The sequence below is a fragment of the Bos javanicus genome, chromosome 19 (assembly GCF_032452875.1).
Source record: "Bos javanicus breed banteng chromosome 19, ARS-OSU_banteng_1.0, whole genome shotgun sequence".
NCBI lineage: Eukaryota > Metazoa > Chordata > Mammalia > Artiodactyla > Bovidae > Bos > Bos javanicus.
The window spans coordinates 28,762,537-28,788,127 of record NC_083886.1 but is presented as its reverse complement, the minus strand read 5'-3'; the positions used below and the strand labels follow the sequence as shown (position 1 = coordinate 28,788,127).

The following is a 25,591-nucleotide window of genomic DNA, read 5'->3' as shown; positions in this document are numbered from 1 at the left end:
CGGCCTCCCACCAGGCTCCCTCGTCCCTGGGATTCTCCAGGCAAGAACAGTGGAGTGGGTTGCCATTTCCTTCTCCAATGCATGAAAGTGAAAAGTGAAAGTGAAGTCGCCCAGTCGTGTCCGACTCCCAGCTACCCCATGGACTGCAGCCCACCAGGCTCCTCCATCCATGGGATTTTCCAGGCAAGAGTACTGGATTGGGGTGCCATCGCCTTCTCCGCAGCTTATGAGTAGGTCTCACTATTTTAGTGAGCCGATGCCCTGGGCGACAAACTTCACAGGTGTTTCTCCAGTTTTGGGGATGGGATTGTTATAGAGCGCCGCTGCTGCTGCTGCTAAGTCGCTTCAGTCATGTCTGACTCTGTGCGACCCCATAGACGGCAGCCCACCAGGCTCCCCCGTCCCTGGGATTCTCCAGGCAACAACACTGGAATGGGTTGCCATTTCCTTCTCCAATGCATAAAAGTGAAAAGTGAAAGGGAAGTCACTCAGTCGTGTCCGACTCTTAGTGACCCCATGGACTGCAGCCTACCAGGCTCCTCCATCCATGGGATTTGCCAGGCAAGAGTACTGGAGTGGGGTGCCATTGCCTTCTCCAACTGGAACACAGTGAGGGCCAAATAAATATTTGCTAAATGATTAGCTGCACACACAGGATCCTAATTTCTTGGCTATTTTATTCACTTCTACTTAAATTTCTTACTTAGTTTATGAATCCCTAAGTTTCCCCTCAACTATCCTTTCTCAGTAACAATTTTTCCCATTTTGAAATCTCTTAGCATTTAGATATCAATCTTGTGCCAAATTGCATTTGCCTTTCAGTAGTGTCTTGAAATCTTTCTTTAACCTTTCATCATATGCAGGATCAGAATCTTCTCAAGGCAAGAAGGTGACTCTTAATTTAAATCTTAACGCGCAGAAACAGAAACACTGAAGAGTCCATATCGGCATGTGGACTGTAAGGCCCAGCGCACGCGCACTAGGCCCATTTTTGCTTTTCGACTCCTCCTTTTTTTTTTCCCCCGGAGCGTGCGCACCAAAAAAGACAAAGGTGGAGAAAGTGACCAAGCAATCATTCAGGCGCATGCCCGTCCCTAACTTCTCCAAGCCTGGTGGAGCGCACAGCGGTGAAGTGGGTGTGGTCTGACCAAGGAGCATCAGAAGCCCAATCCGATTGTGTGAGCTCGGCCCCTCCCTCCCCATGATTGGTTAGCTCTCTGTGTTGTGGGGCGGGGAAAGGAAGAGACGGGGCGGTGGAATGGTTGGGTGGCGAAGAAAGGGAATCAGTTTGGTTTTGCGCAAGCGTAAATCAGCGACCAGGAGGGGGCGTGAGAGAGGGAAGAGGAGTGTGGAAGCCCTGATGCGCTGGCCAGCGAGAGCTGGGTCGCCAGCCTTGACGCGTGCGCCGTGGCCCTCCGGGCCCGCGCGCGGCGGGCGGGTGCCCGGTGCGTCTGCGCAGTAGGTGGCGGCGGCGGCAGAGGGAGGAGGAGGCCGTGTAGAGGCAGCGGCAGCAGTGGGTCCCGGGACTGAGGCTGCAGCGGGGGCGGCGGCGGGCGGAAGCTGAGGTGACGAAGGCAGCGGCGGCGGCGGCCGTTTTCCTCACGGTGGCGGAGACCAAGGCGGCGGCGGCGGACGGGGAGCGGCCCGGCCCCGGCCCCCTGCTCGTTGGCTGTGGCAGGGCCGCCGTGGGGCCGGCCCGGCTCCCGCCCCCCGCGGCTCCCCCTCCAGCTCCTCCTCCGGGGAGACGCCGGGGACCTGGCCCGGCCCGTACTCAGAGCGCTGCTGCAGCCGCCGCCGGGGGAGTCGGAGGCGGTGGCGGCGCCATGGGCGGCCTGGCTTCGGGGGGGGATGTGGAGCCGGGACTGCCCGTCGAGGTGCGCGGCTCCAACGGGGCCTTCTACAAGGTGAGGCGGCGCGCCGGCCAGGGACGCGGTCTTCACCCCCCTCCCTCCAGCCAGAACGGGGAAGAGTGGGGTGGGATCGAGGTTCTGAGCTAGCCCTGACCCTTAGAACCTTGGACCCACGATCCCACCCGCGGTCCTCTTTGGGGGAGACCTCTGGAAGTTAACCCCTTCTTATTTTTGGGCCCCTCTGTTACACCTGCTTTTACCCGCATCTCTGGGAATGAACATCAGGGCATTATTGTGCTTGGATCAGCGCCCCCGCAGCCCCCAGGAGAGACCCCATTTACCCCAGCGTCTCGTTGACTTTTCCTCTCCTAATAGAAGGCATACCTTGGATCTTAATCACCTCTTCCCCACAGTCCAAGCACATGGAGAATTCTCTTTATTCTCCCCTATTACCCCCTTGGGAAGGCCGTCCCATATTAGATCCTTTCATCTTCCTCGGAGAGGCCTCTGCCTACTGGCTCTGGAAGACTCACTCCACTTTCATCTTATATTTCTGTTCCCACCCCAAGGAGAAACGGTCAGAAGCTGTTTATGACATTTAGTATCTTTGACCTCAGGAACTCTGGGCTGTATCAGTCTAGTTGCCTCCTAGCCATAAGGTGGCATCTTTTCACAAGTCTCTCTCACCCCACCCCTTTATTTCCAAGACTAGTTGGTCTGCTCTTACACCGGAGGATGGTTTTGTATTTGTCATCTCACTTTGACCTCATACATTTAGATCATTCATATAGTTTCTTCATTTTGAGGAGTGTAAGCTTCATACTCGTACTCTCCATCTAAAATGAGATATCATGAGGATTCCTTCAGTTTTATTTTTTTCTTAAGGATTTCCACTTCTAGAAGACTTTTGGTCAACTTGCCCAATTCGGAAACCCAATAGTCTATTTATTCTTTTTTTTTTTTTTAAGGAGAAGAGGACTGTCTTTACATTTTTAATATTTATTTATTTGGCTGTGCAGCATTCAGGATCTTAGTTCCTCAACCAGGGATCAAACCCACGCCTCCTGCATTGGGAATGCAGAGTCTTACCCACTGGACTGCCAGGGAAGTCCCCTGAATCTATTTTTTAGGACACTTTTTTCCCCCTTCATTTATATTAAGCTAGAGGGAGACCCGTCTTGCCTCTCAGGAATTTTTCTTTATGCCACTGTTGTTATGTTGTTATTTTGAACCGCTTTGTACTTTATGCCTGGGATTGTCTCAGAGACTTTCCTGCTTCCTGTCTTGTTCTCTCATTTTGCCCTGAGGAGCAGGAACAGTTACCTTCTCATCCATTATTTGTGAGGACAAGAGCCCCCTTTCCTCCACTTCCCCTCAAGCCTTTCCTCCCATAGTGGACCTCTCCGCCTTCGTACCTGGGAGATGACTTTTTCCAACTCCTTCCATGTGAAGTCATATCTTGCTGTAACTGGAAAGGGTCTCACATTAGCCCTTGGAGTAGGTTTCTGCCCCAGCTTTAATTGATAAGTTCAATGTAGTCATTTTTGACCCACTCTAAATGCCTATTCATTCCTGCCTGACTTCCCCTCACCAGATTTCTTTATATTCTTCAGTGTCTATGGGTACCCACATCTGTCTTAATTTCTCAATTTAAGTCTGTGGCTTTTTATCCTAGTATTTCTGCATAATCCCCCAAAACTACCTATTCCCATGACCCAGCTAACATGGAAGAAGGAAGCTCCCAACTTACCCCTTCTTTCATTCTTTTTCTACATACTTTCCTAACTCATGGGACTTTTTTCTCTAGCATGCCTCCATAGCATTTGTTTTCTTTGGCAAAGTCTCTTAGTTCCTTTCTGATTCTGATAGAGTACATTTGTCTCTTATATCCTTTCCCCTCAAGCTTGCATTACCTTTGTTGAAATACCCTTTCTCATAAGATTTTAACCTCATTTCCCACAGTATCCTGTCCTTCATCAGGGTCCTTCCCAGCCCCAAGAAAGTGCGTCTTAAATTGAGTCTGAGATCAAGATATAATGTTTGCTTTTGTTCCAGGAAGCATGGGAAAGATCAGTATCCAGTTCGAATTAACTGTGTGAGACTGCTGGGAAGCGGCATGTTTCCCTTTCCACATATAAGTGTCCAGTAGAAAGTCTGTCTCTGAATCTTTCCCTTTTCTCCTGTGGGCTATATGGCAGTGATAGACTTGATTCAGTGAGTTAAAGATAGGATGCTTTGAATCAGAGAATAGAGTTTGGGGTTCAGCTAAAAGCCAGGTAATATGGAGTTTGTATTTTGGCCACTTTAGCATTTTCTGCTCCTTGTCTCATTTGAATAACAAAAACATCCTTAAATTCAGTAATCTTTCTTCAACTTTCAGTGCCATATACTTAACGAATCTGACCTTGCTGCTGATTTAATATTCATGACTCAGCAGACTTCAGTGTTGTTCAAGGAGTGTTTACATTGCTTCTAGAACTATAAATCTGGGGTGGTTCCTTTCGTCCCTCTCAGAATTGGGTCCTGTTGTTTTTCTTCTTACAGGCTAGAACTGAAAATATCAGAAGTTATCTTGTAGCTATCCCATCAACTCTTCCTTTTCTGTCAGAACTTAATGTACATCATTCCTTAAGGTGTACTCTCCCAAGTGAAATACCTGTTCATCTTCCAGGGCACGGCCATCCAACTTTCCAGACCTTACCTGGATATCCCAATACCTACTCCTTTGTTAAGGATACAGCATCCACCTATAAGCCAAAGCCCATTTGCCATGACTATTGAATTGAGTCATCCTTTGAATCTAGGTAGCCTTCTAGAGATTCACTCAACTGCTCTTGCCCTCCCTTGCTTATCTTCTCAGTGAGCATGGACTGAGCAGAACGAGGAACTCACTTTCTACCACTGGTATCTATGAAGGAAAAAACTGGGATAATATGAGTGGAATTAAGGAGCAGAGAGTGAATTGGAATATGAATTGAGGAGAAAGCTTGTTTTGGAGAATCTTTGACCAAAAAAAGACCTTAGGAGTATAAGAATGAGTGATGTTTTGCTGAACTGCTGAGTAATGTGAGGGAAAAGTGCATTTTTTGTGAATGATTATATCTAGGAGTGGGGAATCTCTTCACAAAAAAGGCAGGCAAGTGACTCTCTTCTGTCTTTTCCACAGTGTTTTATCTCATCCCAGAAATGTTTTGAAAATAGCTAACTTTTTCTTTATTAACTGTTTCTAAAGCTTAAAGATAGACATTTTGGATAAAGTCAGCTGCAGAGGCTGGATGAAATTTTTAGAGAAATCCAGACAGACCCTTATAAAGGAAGAAAAGAGAGGGAAGAGATATATAGTTATTGTGGGAGGAGGGGATGAGAACACTTAAAAGAGCTAAGGAAAAAAGAAGTGGCAGGGGGTGGGGGGGTGGGAGAGGAGTTAAAGGGAAGAACCCAAAAGAGAAGAGGAACTTGGGCAAACAGTGAAAAGTAAAAGTACGTCAGTTGTGAGTGGAGAAGAGGAAGAGTGAGCATTGGTGGAGCTGAATGAAGAGTGGGAAAAACGTTTCCGAGGAAGGGAATGGCAGAGAAAGCTAAAGCATGGGTATGTAAGGCTAGGCAGGACCAGGAGTCCTGGGCAGTAGTAAGACTCCATAATGAGATCCTTTCTCAAAAGAAGAGGAAGATGGCTTATATCAAGAGGGAAATTTTAGGTTTAGATTTAAGGAAGGAACAGTGAATTAAGTGTTTATGATTGAACAGTTCTCCCTGAGGTGGGAGTGACACAGGTGTGCATTTTTGATGTTTTCTCTCCTAAGCCCATGTTTTGTTCCTATCTGCAAACCTTAGGAATAGTTCTTATATATATATGCTTTTTGAAACCCCTAATTTTTTTTAAAGCTTTAATGAGGCATAATTGACATACAATGAAGCATACAAATTGAAAGCATACAATTTAAGTTTTGACATATATATATAAAATGAACCATCACCACAATTTCTGTCATTCCCAAAAGTCTTCCACTAACGTGCTTTCTGTCATTATACATTAGTTTGAATTTTCTGATTTTTGACAGACATGAAAAGGCAGTTACTGGAAAAAATACAGTCTTTCAACAAATGGTATTTAAAGAACTGCATATCCATAGGTTAATAATGAACTTTAATCATATCTGGCACCATATTAAAAAATTTAACTCAAAATGGATCATAGACCTAAATGTAAAATAAAAACCATAGAACTTCTAGACAAGGACATAGGAGAAAACTTCTGTGGTCTTGGATTAGGTGAAGATTTCTTAGATATGAAACCAAAAGAGCAAATTGATAAATTGGACTTTATCAAAATTAGCAATCCTTAATTTTGAGTATTTGAAAAATAGAAAAGGTAGGAAAACTGGGAGCATAGGATTGAACTCATAGCTTTGGCTTCCTCGGTGAAGACAGAGAAAATAGGAAGTAGGAAATTCCTTGGCGGTCCAGCGGTTTAGACTTAGCCCTTTCACTGCCTTGGTCCAAAAAAAAAGAGAGAAAATAGGTAGTCCAGCTATTCAGTCATTCCTGTTGCTGTTCCTTGTCAAGATCTCAAGTTTGGGGTCTTCTACAAATTTTATTACCCTTTTCAAATTCTTAGCAGTGTCATAGTCTAGCATTAAAAAATCTTACATCTTTATTTATTTGGCTGTACCACATGACTTGTAGGATTGTAGTTCCCTACCAGGGATTGAACCCTGGTCCACAGCTGTGAAAGTCATAACTACTGGACCACCAGGGAATTCTCTCATGTCTTTTAAATCCTAATTTTTCTTTCTGTAGGTTGTTTTTGGATTTTGAACTTCTCCAGTGTTCTGATTATTTTTGTATGGCCTAGGCATCAAAGCAGCAAGTTTGCTCAGGTCTCTTGCTGGGTTAGGAGCTAGACCCTTTCTTGGCAGATCCTGATGTCCTCTAGGTGTTCCAGGACAGCCTCACACTGTCTCATGGGATATTCTTAGCTTTGCTGAATGTTGTTGGTATTTTAATTGAACTCTGGCAAGCTGCTAAGTACAGCAGGAGGCAGACAGATAGGGAGGCCCCTGTGGGAGCCATAGGAGACCACTAGTTTCCAGGCTGTTCTGATACAGGTGATGTTTTTCCCTTCTACTTAATTTCTGTCTCATCTTATTTCTGGATTTTGTAACATCTCTGTCCATGCCAGTATTATTTCTTTTCTTGCTACCTCACCATTTGTATTCTTTCCCCAGTGCAGCTTTCCCTAGCCAGGTTTTTAGATTGCGTGTGTTCCCATCTAAAACTAGTTTTACAAAAGAAAAAAAAGGGGGGCGGATTTCCTTGTGGCTTAGTGGTTAGGATTTGGGCTTTCACTGCCATGGCTTTCGGTTCAGCCCTTGATCGGGGAACTGTTTCACCGGCCGTGTGGTGCGGCCAGAAAAAAACCCTAGTTTTGATGTTTAGTTGCTGAGTTGGGTCCGACTGTTTGCAGCCCCATGGAGTGTATGTAGCCCCCCAGGCTCTGTCCATGGCATTTTCCAAGCAAGAATATTGGAGTGGGTTGCCATTTCTCCTCGTGGGGATCTTCCCCACCCAGGGATTGAACCCACATCTCCTGCTTGGCAGGCGGATTCTCTACCACTGAGCCACCGGAGAAGCCCAACCTCTAGTATAAGATGCTGCAAAGGTGTCTTGTTCCTCTAATGGCTGAGGTGGTGGTTAATTGTCTTTTTTTTTTTTTGTCTTTTCACTTGGTTCTAAAATCCATTCTAGGGCTTTGTGAAGGATGTCCATGAAGACTCTGTCACCATCTTCTTTGAAAACAAGTAAGACCTTGGGAATAGAGAATCCAGCATACTAGGTCCTAGAAGGAGAGTGGAGAAGGGGCGACTGAGTCCCATGAGGCATGTAATAGGTGGGCGAGAGCCAGGGGTTTGGGTGGGCGACTTGTATGGATCCTAGGAGAGGAAATGGTGCTGGTAGGGGCATTTGACTCAGTATTTAGGTTCTAGCAAGAGATGGAAGACACTGGTATGGAGCAGAGCCTGGAATTTAGCTTCTAATCACCAGGGAAGGTGGAAAATGTCCAGTGGAGGAAGTTACCTTTTTCTGAAGAAACAGGCAACCACACTAGCCTGAATAGCTATCATATCACTGTTTCCCTTGCAGCTGGCAGAGTGAGAGACAGATTCCTTTTGGGGATGTCCGGCTACCACCTCCAGCTGACTATAACAAGGAGATCACAGAAGGGGATGAAGTGGAGGTAAGGGCCTGAAGTCCACCTTTTCTAAACATCACTTTTCCCAGGATTCTGCATCTCCCTTACCCTGATACAGGTATCATAGGCTCCTTACTGCTTGTTTCACTCTCTCTCCATCCAGCTAGGCAGTCTGTGGAGGAGTGAAGTGCAGCAGTTTTCTGTCCATCACCATTGTGATCAATCAAGCCTTTAGGGAGCTTCCCAGTTTCAGGGGATCCACTTTTCTTCCATTTACGATAACAGCATCTGAACTCCAGTGTCCTCTGATTTTAACTAGCAGCTCCTTCCTCTAATTTCCTTCATCTTGGTCTAGGATGCCTCCCAAGTGTCTTAATGCTCATTCTATTCTTGATGGTTTTAGATGGGCCTCAAGATCTCTCTCATTTTCAACTTCTCTTCAGGTTTATTCTCGAGCCAATGAGCAAGAGCCTTGTGGCTGGTGGCTGGCCCGGGTGCGGATGATGAAGGGAGATGTGAGTGACTGATTGTCAAGGTCTTTGGGGGAACTGCTGAAACATTTTTGTCAGAGAAAGGTGGGAGATAGAAGCTCATGTTATCCACACCTTCTTCTTTCTTTCCTTCTGCCAGTTCTATGTTATTGAATATGCTGCCTGCGATGCCACTTACAATGAGATTGTCACCCTGGAACGGCTTCGGCCAGTTAATCCCAATCCCCTTGCAACCAAAGGCAGCTTCTTCAAGGTTACCATGGCTGTGCCTGAGGATCTGAGAGAGGCGTGAGTGTTTGGGATGTTGGGTGTGGGGGACCCCCTTTATGGTCCTCATCTCTGCACACGTTTCTCCCAGGCCCTGCTCCCAGTGTGTTTTGTGTTCCCTTGGCCCTCTAGAGTCCTCTCTGCTCCCAGTTCTGTTTCCTCATCTCTGTTCTTTAACTGCAGTCCCCCTCTCTCCCCTGAATGTTCAGCTATACTCTATACTCTGCCCACTGAGCACTGTTCTCTTTTCTCTGCAGCTGCTCCAATGAAAACGTCCATAAAGAGTTCAAGAAAGCGTTGGGAGCAAATTGCATCTTTCTCAACATCACAAATAGTGAGCTCTTCATCCTGGTGAGTTTATTTTGCCTGAACTTCACCTAAGCCCTTCTCCCCTTTTAACTCTTTTGCAAGAAGGGAAGAGCTAAAGTGTGCTTATATTTATTTGTCAGAGAGGACTTTATTGCTCCTGACTCCTGTGGACCCAGGTTAGCCCTACCATTCCTTAGCCTTTCTCATGTATGACCTTAATTTTTTTTCAACCTGACCATCATATTGCAGTTTGGGTCAAGGACCCTTCTTGCATATTTGGACTCTCAGGAACAGTATGAATCTCACTTGTGCTTGCCACGTAAAATCAGTTCCCACAGGCACCCAGATAGTAGGCCCTTGTGAGACCAACAATGATTTTCTCTTCCTCAAATTTGTTTCTTAAACTCCTGCCCTTTTCCAGAGATTCAGGTGTCCTGATTCCCAGTTCCTAACTCTCCTCTAAAACATAGGCAGTTTTTAGTGACTTTTTTGTTGGTTTCTTTCCAGTCAACCACGGAAGCCCCTGTGAAGCGAGCATCCCTGCTGGGTGATATGCATTTTCGAAGCCTGCGCACCAAACTGCTGCTCATGTCGCGCAATGAAGAAGCTACCAAGCACCTCGAGGTAAGTTTGGGCTCCACTTTTTACTGCTGAATGGTATTGCTGTCTTCCTCCCACCTCATCCTCCACTCATACTGTTATGTTTATAGAACAGAGGTTAAGGTCTTTCTGGGCCATTAAACCTCGGTCTGCTATTTCATCTCAAACTCCTCCGGATGGCAGAGCTCCATCATGTTTTTAGTGTGAAGCTTTTTTTTTTTTTTTAAAGCTACCGGACCCTGTGACCAAGTGAAATTTTACTTGAAAGCACAATGCATAAGACAGATGAATCAGAACAAGTCTGTCTAAAAGTGGAAGAGGGTGTGGGTCTTACCTCCACTGGGTGCCCCCAAATTACCTCTGAGAACCAAACCACTTTGTGAGAGCCATTTGTACACTGGAAAAGATCCCTGGTCTTGGAATCAATCCTGGCTTGCTTTGTCAAATAATTGACCTTTGGCAAATAATTTGATTCCAGTGAGTTTTCTCTTCCTCATCTGTGACAATGAGGTAGTTGAAGGAGAGTGTTTATACAAGGTCTTTTTGAATTCTGACATCTTACGATGGTCAGATTCCCTTAGGAATTATACTGTCCTAAATGAGGTGCACATGTGTATGTGTTATTTGAACATCCATTTCCTTTTATTCAAGTGATGTTTATGGGAGCCTGTGCAAATTCTGGCCCATGGTACTCTGTACTTCTCCAGGGATGCTCCTCAGGGTGCTGCCAGAGCCTTTCCCTTTGCCTGCCCTTGTACTCATGCCTCCCTCTGAGGACTGGTTGAGAAACGAAGTGGTAGCATGGTGTGTCATAGCCTCTTTTTATGCTTTTCTTAACCTCTTGCTTTCTCCTCAACTTGTTGGGTTTTATTTTGGGAATTTGTATTGTTTTGGATAAGGTAAATATTCCTTACACTTGCATTTACCATGTGAAAAGTCCTTTCTAAACACCAGTCTTATTTAATCCTCTTGTTAGTCTGGGAATGGTGCAGGTCAAGTGTAATCATTTAGTGGATAATGGAACAGAGGTCAGGTGTAATCATTTAGTGGATAACAACAGAGGCACAGAGAGTATGTTGTGTTTGGGATTATACAACCAGATAGTGTTGGAGCCAAATCCACAACTTTGATGGCTCCTGGCCCAAACCCTGCCATCATTACCTCCCCTGCCCACCAAGCCATTGGTACTGAGAAGGTAGGAATGGAATGAAGCATTCCTAAATTCTCCACACAGGTCCTGGTGGTCAGTGGACTTCCAGATAGTTCTGGCTTTCTTTCACAGTCTTTTCTTATTGAAGTTATGCAAAGCGTCAGATTCCCGGGACAGATGTCTGAAATTTCACCATGATTCCTATAGGTCAGTGTCTTTTTTTCTTTCAGACAAGTAAGCAGCTGGCGGCAGCTTTCCAAGAGGAGTTCACAGTGCGAGAGGACCTGATGGGACTAGCAATTGGGACTCATGGTGCCAACATCCAGCAGGCCCGAAAAGTACCTGGGGTGACTGCCATTGAATTGGGTGAAGAGACCTGCACTTTCCGAATCTATGGGGAGGTCAGCAAAAGATACCTGTCATCTAAGTCCCTGCGGGGATAGAAAGAAGAGTGTGTGAAATACAAAGGAAGCCTGTCATATTCACTTCACTCCCCCACCTTTTTTTTTAATAATGTGCATAACCTTTTTTTTTTTTTTCTTTAACTGGAGTATAGTTGCTTCCTCCCTCCCAGACTTTGGCGGCAGCACATTTTCCCAAAGACAGAGAGTGGCAGGAAGATCACTGTTTGAGATCCAGGTCCTCTGTTTTATTAATAACTCCCCATTCTTCTCTTAGACTCCTGAAGCATGCCGACAGGCCCGGAGCTATCTTGAGTTTTCTGAGGACTCCGTGCAAGTGCCCAGGAACCTGGTTGGTGAGTTAGGGTTGTGTATGTATATAAGAGAACATGTTGGGGGCCAGATGTGAGATGCTCTAAAATGATTCTGGCTTCGCACCTCCCGGTGAACTTCTTTTCACGAGGACAGACCAAACAGTCTGTAGTTGGAGTGACAAAAATGGGAGAACTGATTTCTAGGGATTGTGGTGTTCTGTCCTGTGAAAACACACTAGAAGCCTAGAAGCAGGAGATTCATTAAACAGAATTCTTTTATACAAGCTGGAAAACTTGTCTGTTTTTGCTCTTTTTTCTTTCCTTTAAAAAAAAAAGCCTAACTCCTCCTTTACCTATTCAGGCAAAGTGATTGGAAAGAATGGGAAAGTGATCCAGGAGATTGTGGATAAATCTGGTGTGGTGAGGGTTCGAGTTGAAGGTGATAATGATAAGAAGAACCCCAGGGAAGAGGTATGGGGCAACTACACCTAGAGATTGGTTTCCAGAGTAGATGTGATTGTTCTCCAAGCCATTCTCTTGAGGGCTGGGATTTCTAGGGGATGGGACATGGGAACTTTGGTTTTTCCTAGTAGATGGAGAGCCCAGAAAGATCCTTTTTGTGTAGGCTTCTCTAGAAGACAAGGTGGACTTAATACTTGATTTGAGTCTGTTTCTAATCCCTGTGTCCTTTGCTCTCCAGGGCATGGTTCCTTTCATATTTGTTGGCACCCGAGAAAACATCAGCAATGCTCAGGCTCTGCTGGAATATCACCTCTCCTACCTGCAGGTACCCAAGCCAGGAGCCTGGGAGAGGAAAAACCCACGTGTACAGGGGTCTGAGGAGCATGCTGGATGGAGTTAAAAGTGGTGGTTTCCAGTTTGTGTCTCTGAGTAGAACAGAAACTGTTAGGTGGAAAATTGGGGCTGTGGAGTTGGAACCCATCATTTTCCCTGTTTTAAGCCTTGTGTTCCTGAGAGTTCAGGTCCCTAGGGACAGTTGGGGCAGAGAAGTGTGAAGAGAGACTACTGATCTTACACTTCTCCTTCCTTGTTTTTCTCCATCTTCTACCCAACCAGGAGGTGGAGCAGCTCCGCTTGGAGAGGCTGCAGATTGATGAGCAGCTTCGGCAGATTGGGCTGGGCTTTCGGCCTCCTGGAAGTGGGCGGGGCAGCGGCAGCAGTGACAAGGCTGGATATACCACTGATGAGAGCTCCTCCTCTTCCCTTCATACCACACGAACCTATGGGGGCAGCTATGGGGGCCGGGGCCGGGGCCGGAGGACAGGCGGTCCTGCCTATGGTGAGACAGCTATGCGAGTAGGGGGTGAGCAGTGGTGGGCTGTGGGAGTCAGAGGCCTGGGTGGAAGCTTGAGGAAAGGGTGATTGAGAAGATGAAGTGATTGGCTAAGGGACTAAGGAGTGAGGGAGAATTTTCCAGCTTGGGGGTGGGGATGGATCCTGGGATAGGGTGAGGGACCCTGTTTGAACGCCACTATGTTCTTCAGGCCCCAACTCAGACCTATCCACAGCTTCTGAGACGGAGTCAGAGAAGAGGGAGGAGCCCACCCGACCTGGGCCTGGCGACCGGGATCCCCCGACCCGGGGGGAAGAAAGCCGGAGGCGTCCTATAGGAGGCCGGGGTAGGGGACCCCCACCTGCCCCCCGGCCCACCTCAAGATACAACTCTTCATCGATTAGCTCAGGTAGAAGCAGACAGCTGGGCTCATGAATGTGGGCCAAAAAGAAAGATGGTGGACACCTGACTCCCAACTCCTTCTTCCTCCAACCAGTGCTGAAAGACCCAGACAGTAATCCCTACAGCCTACTGGACACATCCGAACCAGAGCCCCCAGTTGATTCAGAGCCGGGGGAACCCCCCCCAGCAAGCGCCAGACGCCGCCGCTCGCGCCGCCGCCGCACAGACGAGGATAGGACTGTCATGGACGGAGGCCTGGAATCCGACGGGCCCGGCATGACAGAGAATGGCCTGGGTAAGGGGTGTGTGAGGGTGTGAAAGGCTACAGCTGGGAAAGAATTGAGGGGGTGGGCGATTGATGCACAGTTCTCATTTTCCCCTGCTCCGCAGAAGATGAGTCAAGACCCCAGCGTCGCAATCGGAGCCGCCGCCGCCGTAACCGTGGTAACCGGACTGATGGCTCTATCAGTGGAGACCGTCAGCCAGGTGAGCTAACACTGGATTCCAGCAGACTACCTCAGAGAACAGGATGCTTCCTATCCTGTGGAAACTAGCGGTAGGGGTTCAGTGAGGGTCTAGGGGCTGGATACCTGGGTTCCTTCTGAAACTTGATCCTCTGTCTTCCCCAGTGACTGTGGCTGACTATATCTCCCGAGCAAAGTCTCAGAGCCGCCAGCGGCCACCCCTGGAACGCACTAAACCTTCAGAGGATTCTCTTTCAGGGCAGAAGGTAGGCAAGGAAGACATAGTTTACCCCCACTACCTTTTGTGTTGTTCTGGAGTAGGGGGCACATGAAAACTCGCTAAGAAATCGCTTGTGAAGTTGCAAGGAAGACATGCAGCTGGAGTTTAGGCTGCATGTAAAATAGTGAAAAGTTTGTATAGAAGAGAAAGGGCCATTTGGTTCATATTTTCTGGACCCCAGTAAAAGTGACTACTGGCAACCAACCCCTGGGTCCCACCAGATGCCTGGAGCTCTTAGGTGGTAGAGAATAGCATTACCTGAATTTCTACTGACCTCCTTTCATTCCTCTCCATTTTCTTTCCCACTCTCCCTTCAGGGTGACTCTGTCAGCAAGCTTCCTAAGGGCCCCTCAGAGAATGGGGAGCTCTCCGCCCCCCTGGAGTTGGGTAGTTTGGTGAATGGGGTTTCATAAACCCTCCAGCCCGCATCCCTCCCTTCTCCATCTCGCTTGCTGCCCAACACCAATGGCCCTCACAGGCCCGACTGACCTGCGCTGGAGCTGCTCTTATCTAGGGGGGAGGGGGGTGGCACAGCAGCTTGGGTCCCCCCCAGCCTCCAGGAGCTAGTGGAGGGGTGTGTAACAGGGTCCTACCCCCTCCCTCTTGTCCACCCTTCCCCCAGGGTGAGGGGAGCCTCTCTCCTTCCCCATCAGACTGGATGTGCCTTTATCCTCTAATGCCCCAATCTCTCTCTGAACACCCCCATTCTCCGCCTGTTGGTGCGGGGTGCTCCTTGACCCACCCAGATTTGACAGTTCGGGGGGCTCCCCTGCTATCCCTCCTCCCATCCTGTACCCCCCATTTCTGGGGCCTCATCACTGTGGAAGACGGGGATAGTAAGGGTATAAGTGGGTGGGAGGCATGGGGAAGGTTTTGGAGTAGAACCAGGGGTGTGTATGAAGGGGGGTGACAAGGTCCCCCAGGGGAGGGGGAGACCAACCTTGTCTGGTGGATGAGAAGGCGTATTTATTTTTCACTGTACAGTATTTAAAAAGAGAATAAAAAAAATCCAAATGGCTCTCCGGTTCCTGTACCTTCCTTGTGCCCAGTTTGGTCCATCTGTTTCTATAGGAGTGACCTGCCCTGGCCCTTGTTTCCTGTGTCACCACAGCTGGCTTCTCTAGCATTCCAGAGATGGTCTACGTCTAGGAATTTCTGACATTCCTGAATTCCCCAGGCCCAGGTACCCTCCTGGTCTAGAGAAAAGCAGCTGGTGCCTTGCTGCTTCTCCCCTCCCCCAGGTTTGCTGGTAGAGGGAGCTAGGCCACTCCTATACCCTGAGTCACAGCAGGCTAGGTAGGGCTGCTCAGAGCTGGAGCTGTTCCTGCTAAGAGCTGAGAGCCAAGGCAGGCTGCTTAATCCGATTACCCGAGGCCTGGGGCTTGGGCTGGGCCTTGGGGAGCGTGGGGAGCAGGGTTCCCTCAAGACAGCCCCCTGGAACCTAGGTGTCAAGCCCTCATTCCTGCTGGTACTCTGCTCTGGATCCAGGCTTCCTCTCCAGCATCCATATCACTGATCTCAGCCTTGGTTCTTCCTGGGCTTCCTTGTGCCCTGCCTTCCAACTCTGAGGTTTAGAGATAAAACATGTGGAGAAACCTAGGTTTGGGGGCTACAGTGGTGAGGGTTTAAATTTTCTCACCTGGCAAGGGGTTGTATCACCACCCGAGCACCTGCTGGGATGACTCAGGAAACAAAAATGGCCTGCCTGCCTGCCTCCTGACTTTTCTGCCCCCGGGCTGGTCAGGGGCTTGAGGAGTTGTAGGCACCAGAAAAAGGTTTAGGTTAGTGCGTTGGGTGTTCCCACCTTCTTCGCAGCACAACTCTGACCCTGAGGGCTCTTGATCCCCCTCTACTTGATCCCATTGTGCAAAGATATTGATTTTAAATCGCTGTGCTTAAGAAGGGAGGGGTAGATGTTTAGGCTATTGGGGCTGGAAGGCTTGACTTCTAGGTCTTGGGTGGAGAGGGGGTGTGGTCCCCTGGAGGGAGAGTGGGGGGCTGGGAAGAACGGGACACCTGGGTTGGCCTAAGGGAGGGGGATGTTGGCGCCCTTAAGGAGGCGCGGTCGGCTGGGAGGGAGTGGGGAGGAGCCAGTCGTTAAAAGCTGTTCCCCAGCCTGGCCCACCCACCAGCCACAGACGCTGAGACCTGGTGAGAGAGGGCCGTGGCACCTGGGCTACGCTGCCTGGCAGCTGCGGGACCCCCGATCGCAGAGGTTTACCGCCTTCACCGAAGCCGGGCCCTTGGCGGGCAGCGGGCAGCGGGCAGGGGGCGCCAGACTGGGTCGCCGGGAACCTCGCAGCCACAAGGAAAGAGCACAACCTGTACAGGAGCGGGTACCAGGCAGCGGTTTTTGCGCTGGACTCCCCCAGAAGTGCCGGATTGGTTGGAAGTACGGGCTCCATTATAAGGACTCTGAACTTGGGACGGTTTATAAAGGACACGAGTTTCTCTGTAACGACTCCGGATTAGAAAGACACTTAGGATACCGGGTTTGGGGATCAACGTTTCACTTCGGAGGAGAGGGCGTGTAGAAACGCTCTCTGAAGGCTTCCCTTCGGCACCCCCATGGCGGTACCGGGTTCCTCACACGACCAGGCCTGGAACCTGGACCCTCCCACTCCGACGGCCCCTACCTCCTCGTCCTCGGGCCCCCAGGAGCGGGAGGGCGCCGGGAGCCCAGTTGTCTCCAGGGGGCTTCCCTTGGAGAAGGTCAAACGGCCCATGAACGCGTTCATGGTGTGGAGCTCCGCCCAGCGCCGCCAGATGGCGCAGCAGAACCCGAAGATGCACAACTCGGAGATCTCCAAGCGCCTGGGCGCGCAGTGGAAGCTGCTGGGTGAGGATGAGAAGCGGCCCTTTGTGGAGGAGGCTAAGCGGCTCCGGGCCCGACACCTGCGCGACTACCCCGACTACAAGTACAGGCCCCGGCGCAAGACCAAGAGCGCGGGCGCCGGGTCGCCCCACTTCAGCCAGGGAAGCGGCGGCGTGGCTGGCGGCGGGCCAGTCTGGGGGCCTGGATATGCAGCCAACCAGGGGAGCAGAGGCTTTGGGTACCAGCCCCCCAACTACTCGACAGCCTACCTTCCTGGCAGTTATGGGTGAGTACCCGAGGAACAGGATGACAGAAACTTGTGCCCCTGTCCTAGAGTCTGGGTGGGGGCAGATACCAGAGAGCCTGGCTGGCAGGGGTCCTGAGCCCACCCAAGTAGGGGACACTTCATGGAGGAATTTGGAGGGTGCCCGATGAAGGGTGGGAGACTTAAGGGGAGCCAGGGTCTTTCTTCCAGCAGAGTCTGTTGGTGGTGACACCGCAAGAGCAGCAACCTGGATGTGACTCTGTTCTAGTTACTTGAGTTTCCCATCCTTCCCCCCGCCCCGGCCCCCGCTCTGGCCCTCGTGTGACCCGGCTTCCTCTCCCAGCCCCGGGGCAAGGACAGGCCAAGCCCAACTCTACCCCTTCCTGGCCTGCCGCCCCAAAAGAGAAAAACAGGCGCGCAGCACGCAAGCTCGCACTTGAGCGTGCCCTGACATGGTTGTGGTGGTGGTGCAGCTCTAAGCCATCATGGGGTTCCCTTCCCTACCATTGGTACTCTGGGGGGTCCAGATAGCCAGGGATGGATGGGTGGCTGATTAATTCCACCCGTCTGTGCAGAATTGGTCAGAACTACCCCCACATACGAGTCAGGGACCCTACTTGGCACCTCCAATCCAGGGAGCAAATGCCTTCTAACCATAGTGTTTCTCTTTGCAGCTCTTCCCACTGTAAACCGGAGGGCCCCTCGCCGTGCTCTCTCCCTCAGAGTAACCCAAGGCTCCAGGGGGAGCTACTCACTGCTTACAGCCCCTACCCACCCCCAGGCTCTCCCCCTCTGTACAACCCACCCCTCTCAGGGACCCCCTTGCCCCTAACCCACCTCTAACCCTCACAGACGTGGACCGCCCAGAAAGGTTTCCAGTCTCCTTTTCTATGTTTCTACCCAGAATACCACCACCCCCACTCCCAGGCTGCAAATTCTTTAGAACTGTGTTGGACCACCGTTCAGAGATGAGCAGTACTCCTCAAACCCCAGAAAGCTAGGGGGAACAACACCCACAGATTTTTTTTTTTTTTTTGGTAGGCTGAATACAGTTTTGTACAATTAAACCATGTCTCTGAGTCTTTATTGTTCCATCTCTGTTCCCCTTTACTGCAGCAGGAACCAGCAGTCTCCACTCCCTTCCGCCTGGACCTGCCAGAGCAGGAACCTCCTCACCCCACCCTGGGGCCCTGCCTGAGTCATTCTTCTGTCCCCTTCCCCCTACCCCCCCCCCCCCCACCAAGCACTGGGGTCCAGGAGCCAGGCTGGGAGAGGAAGGAAACCATAAGCACCTGGTCCCTTCCACTGTCCAGGCTCTGTCCTTCAGGGTCAGAAGGAAAGTGGGGAAATGGGGAAGACAGGTAAGACTTTTGCCCAGAATATATTAACTAGCTAGAAACTTATGCTAAAAGAAAATTTCAGCCAAATGTTTAAATGTCTCCAGAGCATATACACAGGACAGCACACAATGTTAAAATGTCAGCCTGAAAATTTCTACCCCATCCTAAGGATCTGGGCCAATCAAAGTTGCAATTGCAGAAGACAGGGAATGGTTAAAAGACAGCAGCAAACTGATCCAGACGGGAAGGACCCCAAGGTTGGGTGGATGAATGCAAACATGGAATGTACTCAAGGAGCCCATTCAACTCTACTGCTTTTTCTTCTTGTGGGGAGCCTTGGCATTCCAGTAGAAGAGGACCTGGGCAGCGATGAGGCCGTTGCAGAGAGAAGAGACTACAAAGGTTCCAGCCATGAGGGGATCTCCAGTTTCCTGGGTGAGAGACACAGCTAGGGTCACTTAAGCATAGTGAGAAACGGTTCCAAAAGAGGCAGCCTGAAGTCCTCCGGCAGGGAGAGGTAAGGTGAAGTTATGGTGCCCTCTAGAGGGGAGGAGGTGCACTCACCTGAATGGAGGTGAAGATTCGGGCCAGGGACCCTCCAAAGAGCAGAAACACTGTGATGGCTGAGAGCTGGCCCGTGTGCCCATTGCGGTAGTTGGTGGCTGCCTGGAGCAGCTAAGGGAAGAGTTGAGACACCCTTTGTTCTGTCATCTGAACTCATTCCATGTTCCCATGTCATTTCTCTCAGTCCCACCCCCTGCAAACTTTGGGTTTCTCCTCTACTCTTTACCCACCCCCCTTCCCAACATCCTCTCCCTTGTTCCCAGCACCCACCCTTCCCACCACCACCGAAGGCATGTTGGAGGCCTGGAGCAGGGTGACTACAGCCTGGGGCGTCAGTGGTGAAAGCAGCACCAGAAGGACCAAGGCGTAGCACACTAGGAAAGCAACACCTGGGAGACGGAAATAAGGAGTTCGTGTCAACTTCTGAGTCCCCTGGCTTCCCCAAGCCTGCCTTCCCAGCAAGGTTCCTGAGAGCTGGCAGCCAGCTCATGGGTCTATCCTCAGCACCTTTCACAGTCTGTCCTCTGTAGTGCAGGACCAAGAAGGCAATGGTGATTGTCTGGAGCATCAGGAACAGGGCTTCACCCCAAGAGCTGCAGAGTCAAGAGTTGGAAGGAAGAAAGACGGGCCTGGAAGAGGCAGGGAAAGCCTCCAGAGCCCGTCCATCTTGGGGACACAATTCTCTGATTATTCCCTATCCGCCACAGCCCTACTGGTCCCTTACCTCCTGCCTCCCGGCAGCCCCCATGCAGTTGATTCAGGATTGGAAACTGGGTGTTGTTGGGTTGCTCGCCTCCTCTCATCATCACCATAGATGATGACTAGAGTTCCAGAAAGGTTTAAGTCTTCCTGCCCTTTTACCTCCCTCCCTCTAACCCCTACTAGAGTTGTGAGCATTTACCCTTGGAGATAAAGGGCAGGGCCCCTTACCTGAAGGGAAAGTTATTGGTGATGCTGTAGACCATGGTCCCAGTCAATGCCACTAGCTCTAGCATTACCGACTGAAGACTCAATCCTTCGGCACTCTTGGCTCCCAGTATTTTAAACACTTGGGGTAGTTTTACTGGGAAAAGACGATGAGAAGAGCAGGGCTGAGGAGCTGACATCCCTTGGGTGCACAGCAGAACAGCCACAGAGCAGACCTGGAGGCATGTTAACCCCACTTCTAGTTAAGGAACCCATTCAGTCTATGGTATCTCAGCACTCTACCCACCTCCCAGCAGCAGGAATTGAAGATGATAAGAAACATACCCAGAAGTGAGCCAGCCACAATGCCCAGCCCCAGGCCTTTGCTGAGAAGAATCTTGAGGCAGGGAACTAAGAAGAGAAATTAAGCAGAGATGAGACTTCTGGAACCCAGGCCAGGACTTGCAGGCCTAAAGGCTTTAAGTGCTTTAAGATCTTGACATACCCACAAAAGGAAATCTTGGGTGGTCTGAAGGCAGGTGAAAAAGGCCTAGTTCTTCCTACTCCAAATCATATCACGTTCAGACAAGGTGACTGCAAAACAGCTTTTACCTTTTCTTTCCTCTGACCCACTCTTCCGTTCCCTGCCCATCACACCTAAATTCCTTCATCTGACTTCCAAGGCTCTCCACTGCTTCCTTGTGTAGAGCTGAACAAGGCCCAAGAGTCCTCTGATCCTTTATTCCCCGCCTGTGAGCAAGTAGGCAATCCACACGTCTTTTCTCTCCAAGAATAGGTTTCCTTTATATCGCTCATTCTCGAACACTGTCCCTGGCCCCTACTCAGGAACTTTCGCGGCCCGCTTTTATGTTCTAGCTACCAACATCTTCTCTAGCCTGGAAGTCCACCCCCAAAGTGTTTGCCCCAGTGGCAGTCTGACTATCATGGGTCATGAACGCAGCTAAAAAAAGCACTGTCCCGGGAGAACAGAGGGGTACCAAAAAACTGAAGGGGGTGGACTGTGAAGGCTTCCCTAAAGGTCTGATGTCAGAGGCGGGTTTTGGCTGTGCCGTTGCCTAGTAGATAGAAAAAGGAAGCCAGACACATTAAGTCCAAAATTACACCGTGAGCAAACGTGGAGGCTGGGAGCAAAGCCATTAGGATGGCAGGAGCCTTGGGGGTGCCACAGAAGGCCTTGATTCATAAGAGGCTTTGAATCATTTGTAGCATTGCTCCTGAAGGTGTACAGATCTATTAGATGTTAGAACTATCTAATCAGATCTTAAACTGTGTTTTGTAAAATTTGAGTCTTTCCGTCTTTCATCGGTCGCTAAAGCAAAGTACTCCGAACCTGGCGACTTCCCCTCTCGCCCAAATATGGAGACATAATTCTACGGAGCCCGAGATACTTCCGCCCCTTTCAGACACGACTTCCGCCCAGAATGCTGTGGCAATAGTCAGCGCCGTCACTTAGTCCGCACTCATGGCCCCTTTACGGCCGGAGAGCGCTGGCGCAAAACTGTGACCCGATGCCAAATAAAACTTACCATGAAGCAAGTCCCACTGGACGAAAATTTGGTCGTAGCATTTCTCAGGTAAAAGAAGCGGCACCAGCACCCGTTTAAGTGGCCCGTCTACCTCGGCCGCCATATTGCAAAGCTAACTTCCGCCAATCCCTCAAACCGCCATTGACTGACGGTGCGCACGCGCGCTCCGAGCGCTCCGCCTCCCGCCTTCCCGCCACTAAGCAGGACCGCGCCCCGCCTCCCGCCCCAGCTCTTCCTTACGCCATCCCACCTTCGTTAACGTAAAATAGGTCTCGCCTGGAAACCACGTTTTTGGAGCGCTCCCTCCCTGCTGCTCGAATTTTTAAAGCGTGCCAAAGCTGTACGCCTGCGCAGTTTCATTTTTCGAGCCTTTGTTTACGCAGTAAGATTTATCCTTCCTTTCTGCGCTCCTCCTGCTCGGCGCCATCTTGTCTTCTTCCAGCTTACTACATTGTTCGAAGTTGAGAGAGAAGGGGCGTGAGTCTCCAAAATGGCGTTGGGTGTGGGCGGTGTAGCTTTCCGCCTCCTGTACTCTCGATGTCTCCAGAGGACATGGCGCCGATGGGAGCGAGACAGTGTGAGCCAGGCCGCTCACCTTAGGCGCAAGGCCCATGCTTCTCCCTCAGGTTCGCCGAGGCCTTGGCAAATGGGTGCGCTGGGCCAGGACAGTGAAACAGAGGAAGGGGTGGTGGGGAAGGAGAGCCCGGTTTCCGGAGATGGCAGCGTCCCTAGCTCCCATATGGGCCCAGTCCTGGCTGCTTCTGTGAAACGAAGGCCCCGGGGTTCCCTCTCACCTCACTGGCCCGAGGGCGCCACCTCTGGGCCATGGCCCCTTTCTCGGCCTCCTATCACCACGTGCTTAGCCAGGATTTGGGCCAGATGGGGGCGCCCTAGCATCTCGCCTAGGGACATCTCAAGACTACCCAGCAGTAGCGATGCCTTCTGGCACCCAGTGCCCGGACACTAAGTCTTGGTGGAGATGGCACTGGTCATCGCGCTCTGGTGGCTGGGCACCTGCTGGGAATACCACACCCTTCGGTGACTCCTGCGCCACAGTCTGCAGGGTCTTACGAGGTGTCGCAAGGCGGTGGTGTGTTTGCTGGGTCTCGGACACGAGCTCCCTCAAAAGGGGTGGGTCTGCCGGTCTCGGCGGCTGCTTTCTGTAGCTTTATAAGGCTCCTACAATTGGAAGGGCCCCATATTGGCCCTGGCGATGCTCACAGGGCCATGAACTGTAAAGGGGAATTTAGCACTTCCTGGTCTGGTCGTTCAGGCTAGGGCGGTCGGGGAGATCCTTTTTAGAATCCACACTGGGGCTGTCCTAGGGGTGCCACCCACCACCACTAGGGGGCACCACCACCAGGGACTGTGGATTGCCCAGGAGCGTAAAGGATATTTTATGGAAGTCACAGTACATATTGCTCCTGTGGTTGATGAAAATCCTTTGCAGGTGAGATAGGAGCATCCCAGATGCAGCCAGAGTTTAATCTGGGTTGTTCGCTAGCTCGGACACAGTTGGTAGGGCAGAGCATTTGACAGGCTGCTGGGATGGGTGGCTCCCCTGGATTGGAGGAGAGGTAACTGGAACAGCCAGAGACCCCAGGAAAAGAGGAGCAAGGGAGGCAAGGCCAGTTTGACAACAGCTGTGCCAGACTTTGAAGGAGGAATCCATGAGGACATTGCACCACAAAGTGACATTTTCATCGCACCTGGTGAGCTGTTTCTAGGACCCTTAGACTCAACCATGGAAGGTACCAAAAGGTGTGTGACAAGAAACTTAACGGCTTTTAATTCTGGCAGGAAGGACAAGGAAAACCAAGGATAAAGATTTGAGCTAGTTTTATTATTTTCCCATGGGAGATGGGGAATCAGTCATATTTAATAAACATCTTTTCCCTCATCCTTCCCAATTGCATTATCTCTTTGTTCATCAAGATAGAGAAGGATGATACCTTTTATCTCTTTAAGTCAGTTGAGTGATGAGAAATGAAAGGACCTCCTGGTGCCCTGGATATTGAGACATGCTCAGAGGGGCTGGTAAGTGGGTGGGCGTCTTCGGATGATGCAGAAGGTAACAAGCACCAGGGTGAGGAGGCCGAGTAAGATCAGGCCGATGATGAGAGGCAGCAAGATGGACTTATCATTGGGACAAGAGAAACCTGGTGGAAAGACAGGTCAAGTGGGTGTCACAGTGGTGGTGGTTGGGATCAAGGTGGGAGGAAGGAATGTAGGGGATGTTGGGAAGTAGAGATTGGTAGGCGCTCACCTAGATGTCTCGGAGCGGGAAACAAAGGGGAGCCTGGGGAGAGCCTTATGGAGGAGGAAGGACAGTTACCCCAGCTGTGACAAGCTTGAGAGGAGGAGATTTGGGGGTGCAAGGAGGGAGATTTATAAGCCTGGGTGGGGGCTTTCAGTGCAATGGGAAAATTCGAGGCGGGAAGAAGTAGGTCTTACTTGGTCCAAAGGCCCCTGAGGGGGACAGCTGAGCAGCTTGTAGCTTCAGGGAGAGCAGATCAAGGTGTAAAGCTGGTGAAACAATGATGCTTGCATTTCTGCAACTGAAGCTCTGGCCCAGGGGGGTTTGGAGATCTCGGAGGGATGAGTTCTGAACTGAGAATGTCCACTCTAAAAGAATGAGGAAGAGTTAGCTCCATATCCACATCTCCACCCACTAGCCTGGGTCCCTTCAGGAACCCAAATATCTAGTGCAAGTGGTGAGAAAGGGAAGGTTACTCACGCACTGCCTGGGGGAAGGACACGTTGTACTCCACAGCCATATAGTTCAGGTAGACTGCGCTCTGCAGTGGATCCTGGGGAGGCAACCAGGAAGACTCAGGGCAGCAGGGGGGAGTTGCATCCAGGTATAGAGTAAAGGGTATGGCAAGAGGTTGGTAGTGATAGGGTGACAGGGAGAGATGAGGGTTAATACCTGCTTGAATCCGAAGCTGAGCTGTCCGGATGGGAATGAGAGGAGCAAGTGGGAATGGGCACCTTCACAGCCCCCCTGGGCCTTGGTTCTGTTGGGGTTCAGTACAGAGATGCCCCAGGCCTGTAGAAATTAAAGATGAGAGGTCACAAGACTACACAGCTCTGCCATTCCATGTTCCCATTGTCTTCAATCTGTATTTGTCTCCTCCTCTGCTCTTCCTCCCCCACTTCTGAATCATATCAGACTTCAGCCCCTTCCCTTTATGTCCTCCACTCTTTTAGCTTTACCTCTCCTCCACCCTGGGTTGGGTACAAAACTCGAATCTGAATCTGGGCTTGGAGCCGGACGCAGGGCTGGGAACCATTACTCCAAGTGTAGTCTCCTATTGCCTCCTTGGAGCCTGGGCTAGGACTTGGAGAGGGTGGTGGTTCTGGGTGGGGGGATCTGGTGGAGGGTCCTGGACTCGTGGCAGTAATGTTGCTTGTTGGATGAACTGTAGTATTCTGATGACTGGTGGTGGTAGCAGGACTATGAGTGGCTGTTGGGGACTCGCCGCTGGTGGTTCCTGTGGTGTTGGTTGTATGCGTGGTGGTGGAGATTCTCCAAGTGGTGGTTCTGTGGCTCTTGGTAGTTCTGTGGCTGGTTGTTCCAGGGCTTGGCGTGCTTTCTGTAGCTGTAGGTGTCACCGTGAAGGATGGCAGCAGAGTGGCGGATTTTTTATGAGGACAGTCATTCCCTGTCCCCTGGGCTTTGAGGAAAAAACTGGTTAGCAACCCAGGGCAGGCTTCTTCCCAGGGGCCCTCCTCCCCGTCCCCTTCCTCCTTACCTGCTAGTAGCCCCAGCAAGGCCCCAGAGAAGAACACAGCCAACCTCATGACAGAACAGCCTTCACCCCAAGTCCACCAGTGTTAGTACCAGCTGCCTGCTCAACCAACCCTGTACCCTCTGCCTTCTGTTTGGAAAAAAGAGGAAATCTCGGACTTCCTGTTAACTCATCCCACCCCCAGCCTGACTCAGGCACCTCAGCCCCGGCCACCGTGATCTCTTAGTCATTAAGTGATTGGCCCTGGTGTCACCAAAGGAGCTAGCTGCATCATGTGGGTAGCGAGATGGGGAGTTTTGGGGAAGTTGATCCTTATGGATTTGTCTTCCTCAGCAAAATATGCTTGGCAGTTGCAACAAGTGATTAGAGAGGCAGCAGCCCCTCTAT

The 25,591-nt window shown here is 50.4% G+C and overlaps 4 protein-coding genes across 10 annotated transcripts; 2 read left to right on the top strand and 2 right to left on the bottom strand.

Moving 5' to 3' along the window:
* The first annotated feature begins 1,398 nt into the window (after nt 1-1,398).
* FXR2 (FMR1 autosomal homolog 2) lies at nt 1,399-15,181 on the top strand. 6 transcript variants are annotated; one of them, XM_061389628.1, is made up of 17 exons: nt 1,399-1,904; nt 7,599-7,651; nt 7,995-8,088; nt 8,487-8,558; nt 8,674-8,822; nt 9,059-9,152; nt 9,618-9,734; nt 11,091-11,261; nt 11,539-11,617; nt 11,937-12,046; nt 12,276-12,362; nt 12,653-12,875; nt 13,081-13,278; nt 13,366-13,566; nt 13,662-13,757; nt 13,901-14,001; nt 15,087-15,181. In XM_061389628.1, exons 1-17 carry the CDS (start codon nt 1,824-1,826, stop codon nt 15,090-15,092), a joined length of 1,932 nt encoding a protein of 643 aa, XP_061245612.1. In that variant the 5' UTR covers nt 1,399-1,823; the 3' UTR covers nt 15,093-15,181. The 6 variants fall into 6 exon arrangements, with proteins under 6 accessions (XP_061245612.1, XP_061245610.1, XP_061245609.1 ...); XM_061389626.1 differs by lacking the exon at nt 15,087-15,181 and adding an exon at nt 14,333-15,033 and having other exon boundaries at nt 13,665-13,757; XM_061389625.1 differs by lacking the exon at nt 15,087-15,181 and adding an exon at nt 14,333-15,033 and having other exon boundaries at nt 1,400-1,904; nt 12,653-12,899; nt 13,105-13,278.
* Nucleotides 15,182-16,050: 869 nt separating this feature from the next.
* SOX15 (SRY-box transcription factor 15) lies at nt 16,051-18,258 on the top strand. Its single transcript, XM_061389694.1, has 2 exons — nt 16,051-17,116; nt 17,770-18,258. Exons 1-2 carry the CDS (start codon nt 16,584-16,586, stop codon nt 17,936-17,938), a joined length of 702 nt encoding a protein of 233 aa, XP_061245678.1. The 5' UTR covers nt 16,051-16,583; the 3' UTR covers nt 17,939-18,258.
* MPDU1 (mannose-P-dolichol utilization defect 1) lies at nt 18,163-21,594 on the bottom strand. Of its 2 annotated transcripts, none has more exons than XM_061389692.1 (7): nt 21,453-21,594; nt 20,251-20,316; nt 19,930-20,062; nt 19,507-19,592; nt 19,270-19,388; nt 19,000-19,110; nt 18,163-18,866 (listed from the first exon to the last, which is right to left on the bottom strand). In XM_061389692.1, exons 1-7 carry the CDS (start codon nt 21,553-21,555, stop codon nt 18,744-18,746), a joined length of 741 nt encoding a protein of 246 aa, XP_061245676.1. In that variant the 5' UTR covers nt 21,556-21,594; the 3' UTR covers nt 18,163-18,743. The 2 variants fall into 2 exon arrangements, with proteins under 2 accessions (XP_061245676.1, XP_061245677.1); XM_061389693.1 differs by lacking the exon at nt 21,453-21,594 and adding an exon at nt 20,411-21,419 and having other exon boundaries at nt 19,930-20,141.
* A 1,680-nt stretch (nt 21,595-23,274) lies between these two features.
* CD68 (CD68 molecule) lies at nt 23,275-25,344 on the bottom strand. The gene is made up of 6 exons (XM_061389666.1): nt 25,208-25,344; nt 24,669-25,129; nt 24,382-24,501; nt 24,190-24,262; nt 23,907-24,077; nt 23,275-23,611 (listed from the first exon to the last, which is right to left on the bottom strand). Exons 1-6 carry the CDS (start codon nt 25,254-25,256, stop codon nt 23,478-23,480), a joined length of 1,008 nt encoding a protein of 335 aa, XP_061245650.1. The 5' UTR covers nt 25,257-25,344; the 3' UTR covers nt 23,275-23,477.
* Between the last annotated feature and the right edge of the window lie 247 nt (nt 25,345-25,591).

Bases quoted from the DNA above. Each gene is read 5' to 3' on its own strand.
- CD68 (XM_061389666.1), bottom strand. From the start codon at position 25,256: ATGAGGTTGGCTGTGTTCTTCTCTGGGGCCTTGCTGGGGCTACTAGCA. The intron at 24,502-24,668 runs GTAAAGCTAAAA...TAATTTCTACAG, and splicing joins CAACCCAGGGTGGAGGAGAG to GCCTGGGGCATCTCTGTACT. The intron at 24,078-24,189 runs GTGAGTAACCTT...TCATTCTTTTAG, and splicing joins GTCCTTCCCCCAGGCAGTGC to AGTGGACATTCTCAGTTCAG.
- MPDU1 (XM_061389692.1), bottom strand. From the start codon at position 21,555: ATGGCGGCCGAGGTAGACGGGCCACTTAAACGGGTGCTGGTGCCGCTT. The intron at 19,593-19,929 runs GTAAGGGGCCCT...TTGACTCTGCAG, and splicing joins ACCAATAACTTTCCCTTCAG to CTCTTGGGGTGAAGCCCTGT. The intron at 19,389-19,506 runs GTGCTGAGGATA...TCCGTCTCCCAG, and splicing joins CAGAGGACAGACTGTGAAAG to GTGTTGCTTTCCTAGTGTGC.
- SOX15 (XM_061389694.1), top strand. From the start codon at position 16,584: ATGGCGGTACCGGGTTCCTCACACGACCAGGCCTGGAACCTGGACCCT. The intron at 17,117-17,769 runs GTGAGTACCCGA...TTCTCTTTGCAG, and splicing joins TACCTTCCTGGCAGTTATGG to CTCTTCCCACTGTAAACCGG.
- FXR2 (XM_061389625.1), top strand. From the start codon at position 1,824: ATGGGCGGCCTGGCTTCGGGGGGGGATGTGGAGCCGGGACTGCCCGTC. The intron at 1,905-7,598 runs GTGAGGCGGCGC...AATCCATTCTAG, and splicing joins CCAACGGGGCCTTCTACAAG to GGCTTTGTGAAGGATGTCCA. The intron at 13,567-13,661 runs GTAAGGGGTGTG...CCTGCTCCGCAG, and splicing joins CATGACAGAGAATGGCCTGG to AAGATGAGTCAAGACCCCAG.